Raw genomic sequence first — 5,089 nt, 5'->3', positions numbered from 1 at the left:
GTCACTAAGCGCATTTACTTGAGTACTGTACTTATTTACAATTTTGAGATACTTGTACTTTAATGTATACTTCTACTCCACTACATTCAGGAGGGACATATTGCCCTTTGTACTTCACATTTATTTGATAGCTGTTAGTTGTTGTTAGTTTTTGGCTTAAGATTTTTCATACATGGGATTAAATTCATCTACCCAGCTCAACCAACTACAACATTTAAATACACCTTACACCTTAATACATCAGTGTTATAATAATTCAATAATACAATAATTTCACACTGACTGAGGCCATTGTGAACATGCTATGTGCTGTACTTTTGATATTTAAAGTACATTTTATTTTCAGTACCTCTTTACATTCTTTTTAATGTACAACTTTTATTTTCAATGGAGTAGTTTTATAGAATGTTGTTGTGTTAACTCAGAGGATCAGTGTGTATTCTTTCTCTTCTATTCTATTCTTAAGATTAATTGAAGTGAAAAATATAAATCTGTGTTTTTGTTCGTTTAGGCCCACTCTTTAAACAGAGTGGGTCCTCTTCACGGAGCGGGCCACCATGTTTCTACAGTGGCCTGGAATGGACAAACCATTCACTGGCTCTATATGGGGCCATTTGAGTTTTCACATTTTCGCATCGGCAGCCGTAGTTCTCCTGCACTCTTGGAAAATGGAGAAGTTTCAATTGGTTGCAATCTGCAACGTCACCACTAGAAACGCCAACATTTTTGAATGAAGTGGCGAAGTATGCCATTATCTCCCTAAACTCGAGGGATTCATAGGGCTACAGCCTCGCTGTTTACTCGTCACTCTCTTAACACTGTGTCAGAATTGTATTAAGTTACATCCTACTGGCGAAACACAGTGTGGATGTTACTGTGAAGCAGCCACAGGAAATGGTCAAAGATTTAAGAAAACATTTATTTGCTTCTTTCAGAGAGTGAGATGTGAATATAAATATCAACCTCATATGCCTGCGCATTAAGTACAGAGCTTAAGTCTGTTAGCCTAGCTTAGCATAAAGACTGAAAGGTGGGGGAAACAGCTAGCCAGGTTCTGACCAAAGCTAAAAAGAAATACACTAACCAAGAACTTTAAAGGTCACTTATTAACGTGTGTGTATATATATATATATATATATATATATATACATAACCCGAAACATAAACAACATTTTCAGGTTTTACTTGCTGTAACTTGCTTGACAGGTACAAAATTGGAAACTTCACTATGACTAGAAGAAAAACACAAGTGTTGATGCTTTATTTTACGAGCTAGTTCCTGTAAATTTCCTCCTAACATTTTGCGCTAATTATCGGTAAAATATAAACAGAAACCATGCTAGTTTAATTGGTACAATAGTAATTAATTTATTCCAAACAATTGCTAAACAAAATTGTAGTCAGTGCACAGCACAGCAGGTCAGATGCAAACATTGGCAATTTATCTTCAGGTGAGCATACAGTTCAACATGAAGAATATAGTTTCCGATTATTAATCCAAAACTGGAGCAAACCTTTGAGGCAATTCTCAACAACTTAACACAACCACTAGAAACGTTGTCTCTATATTTCATAAAATCAGTAGCATTCCACATTAGATCCTCTCTTAGCTGCTTACTACTGGACACACAGCGATCACTTTTGTCATCTCACATTCTAAAAAACAGCAAATAATGGTATTCTACAAAGTTTCTAAAATGATTTGCTCTAACATCACAATGGCATACCATTATCTAGCTTCTGTCTTAGCTCATCATTTACCTTAAACTTGTGAAGTTTAAGGTAAATGTGTCAAAGTAAAAATTACATAATGTATGAGAGTTGAGACTTTTGAAATGCCTGCATGTCTCAGGGTAGACAACTCCCAGGGTGTTTTAAAGAGCCTTTGGTTTAATCTGTCTTCAAAGTGTTGTGGTTTGTTTTGTTCAGGATGTTCCGTAGGGGATGCAGCGTAGAGTGGCTGAATTGATCCGTGACACGGCTGATATTCAGTGCAAATGTTGAACGTCGATATAAAATCATTTATTCAGAAAAACCTTCCCAAATGTCAGCGCGCAGGCTGCCGAACCATTTCTCGCACAGCAAATAAATGGCTTGTTTACTCATGGTGATATAAGTGGCTTGTTTACTTGCGGGGCTTTACTCTGGTCAACCGTCTGCCCCTCCACCAAAGACTTCACCGTCTTCCTCCGCGCAACTAGTCTGTGTGTTGTTTATCCACCTGGGAGCAAACAAGCTCCCCCTTCGTCTGTCTGCTGGTGCCATGAACCTGCCGAGGCCAGTTTTCTTGTTTGTGTTGTGATGCAGTCGACTTGCTGATGCCACCGAGTGTCTGTTGATGTCACCCGAGAGAGAAGAAGAGGGAGAGGGACTCGAGCTGTCGGGTCTGAATCATCAGGCTCGTCAATCACAGGGAGGCCCATTATGAGCTCCGAATTACAGTTGATTTGGGCCCCATCGAGCTGCAACTATTATGAGCATGAATAATACATGCAAGTTAGTTGATTGAAATATGGTGACTCTGCATGTCTCTCTCCACTCCTGATTTTGTCTTCCTCTCACAGTTGCTGGTAGTTCTCTTCACCTCTAAATATCCATTTGCGCTATTACTATTTCGCTTTCTCATCTTCTCACTGCTGCTCCTGTCTCATCTCATTTGTAATTTCTTACATTCATTCTCTCTCCATGACCCCTATATCACCTTCCTCGCGTTCACTCCCCTCACCCATCCTTTCCCTTTTCATCCACAATCCTATTTCGTAGAATTACCCCCAATTTCCTTATTCCCATTTGCTCAACTATCCTCCATCTCTAAATCTATTTTAGAGCCTTGCCCTTACCATGCCTGCCATAGTCAACCTCCTTTTCAATGTCGTCTCCACCAACACCACCATCTCCTTCACCGTGGTGCTGCCCATGGTCAGCTTGGTCTCTCTTCTGGTGGGCGTTGGGGGTCACCTCCTGCTGTGGCTGGTGCTGATGAGGAACCCCCGCAGTCGCTCCAAGCCGAGCTCCGTCCTGCTCCTCAACCTCAGCCTGGCGGACCTGGGCGCCTTGCTCACCCTGCCATGCGTCCTTCTGAGTGCTTATTTCCAGGACTGGCGGCTGGGTGGTGGGACCTGCGTCCTCCTGGGGTTCATGACCTCGGTGACGGTGGGAGGGGAAATCTTCAGCCTGGCGGCGTTGTCGGTGCTGAGGTATCGTATTGTTGCGCCGCGGACGAGAGCACCTGCCAGCCGGACACAAGTGTGAGTATGTGTGTATTGTCAACACATTCTGTAAAACCCATAAAAGCAACAATGAATTGATCTTCACTGGTGCACCAAGAGGGCATTAATTCACAGCTGAAAATAGTCTCCAACAATTGTGTCATTACTCCAGTTAAAGTAACGTGTGCTTAAAACTACAGCTGTTTTAAGAAACATATTTAAAAAAAAAAGATGTTAGCTTTTCAAATTCAACACATAATGGCTTTAACAATTCTACAGACAGAAATGAGATGGTAACACAATGAACAAGATGTCTATCTCAAACAGTCACTTCAGTGATCCTCTCCTCTAGTCAGTTGTCAGCATGCATAAGAATAATGCCGGAGTCAATTTCGTAACTGCAACCCAGAGGCAGTAAAGAGGAGGCTTAAATCAAATATGCCAACAAACAGCAGAACCATGAGCATATATCACAGGTCAGTACATTAAAGGTCATCGCGATAACAAATTGTTGGCTCCCATTAAATCATGTCACTATCCTTCCCATCAGACCCAGGTCTATGTTTTCTTGCAGAGTTGACCTATTTGTACTAGCACAGACGTGATCCTCCTGCACAACATTAAGCCTGTGCTCTGCTCTCCTCTTCCACAGGTTATGCACTGTTGTGGCCATTTGGCTGGTCTCAGTAACCATGGCATTGCCCAAGGTCACCTACATCAACTTTGATGGGGGCTGCACGTGGGCAGTGGGCCGCGACGAGTGGCTGTCCTTCCTGGTTCCCGCTTTCCTGGTTTATTACGTGGCCCCTCTCCTCTGTATCGCCGTCAACTGTGGCCTCATCATCTCTCACCTCCACGGCTGCAGGAGCACTCTGGCCGCCGACCGGCGCAACAAGAAGGCTACCGCTCTGCTTATCGGTTCAACGCTGGTGTTTGCAATCAGCTGGCTGCCGTACTATGCACTTGAGTTTGTCAATGTCATGTCCCCTTTTGTTAGCTCGGTGGCCTCTCCCGTCAGTACGCTGGGGCGTGAGCTATCTTCAACGTCGTCATATCTCTCTTCCACTTCTCCCGCGCCACGTGAGGCAACTGAGACAAGGGTGTCCCTGCTGTGGGAGGTGGCGTCCCTGACGGCCATTTTGCTGGTGTGCCTGGCTCCGTGCTGGAACCCGCCGCTCTACTTCCTGTTGTCGCGTCCGGCCGTGCGTCAGCTCCGGGCTCTGCTGCCGTCCTTCGTTGATAAGCACTTGGGAAAAAAACCCTGTGAAGCGCTGGCGTATTGCTCCTGCTCCTCCCATAAGCCTGTCACACCCTCAGCCTCCCCCACACTCACTTACTCACCAGACTCCGACACACAGGCTGACTCAGTAAAGTTAGTACACACATGGCTCACTCACATATTCCTGTGACATAATATTCATATTTCCCATCACAAAAAACCTTAGACTGTATATAAGAAGTGGACATAGTCATCGTGACGTCACCCATTGCTTTGTGGACTGCCGTTTTGAAGCCATGAGTTCAGCATTTTGGCCGTCGCCATCTTTGATTTTGGCCATCGCCTTCCTGTTTATTGTAACTAGTGAACGGAAGTGACCATATTTGGACTGCGGAGTAGCGACGTAAAGACGCCTTATACGTCTGTGGTAGCGAAAGCGATCTGTTAATCACAAGGTAGCCCCGCCCTAAAGAAAACCCTGCTTATTTTACTCTAAATGGGACCATAATTTGCAAAACGAACATAATGCTGTATTGAAGAAGACTTGAAACTAGAGATTGAGATCATAAACTCATGTTCACAATGTTTACTGAGGGAATAAATCAAGTGAGAAGTAGGGTCATTTTCTCATAGACTTTTATACAAACTTCTTTTTGCAACC

At 43.7% G+C, this 5,089-nt stretch overlaps 1 protein-coding gene across 1 annotated transcript; it reads left to right on the top strand.

Annotated features, from left to right (window-relative positions):
• The first annotated feature begins 2,841 nt into the window (after positions 1 to 2,841).
• Positions 2,842 to 4,618, top strand: si:ch211-119o8.4 (somatostatin receptor type 5). Its single transcript, XM_068737819.1, has 2 exons — positions 2,842 to 3,248; positions 3,862 to 4,618. The coding sequence occupies exons 1-2, from the start codon at positions 2,842 to 2,844 to the stop codon at positions 4,616 to 4,618; spliced, it is 1,164 nt and encodes a 387-aa protein (XP_068593920.1).
• The last annotated feature ends 471 nt before the right edge of the window (positions 4,619 to 5,089 follow it).

This window comes from Cebidichthys violaceus, unplaced genomic scaffold (genome assembly GCF_023349555.1).
Source record: "Cebidichthys violaceus isolate CVI_PGR_0920_01 unplaced genomic scaffold, fCebVio1.0.p SCAF_8, whole genome shotgun sequence".
Classification (NCBI taxonomy): Eukaryota; Metazoa; Chordata; class Actinopteri; order Perciformes; family Stichaeidae; genus Cebidichthys; species Cebidichthys violaceus.
This window is presented reverse-complemented; position numbering and strand designations above follow the sequence as displayed.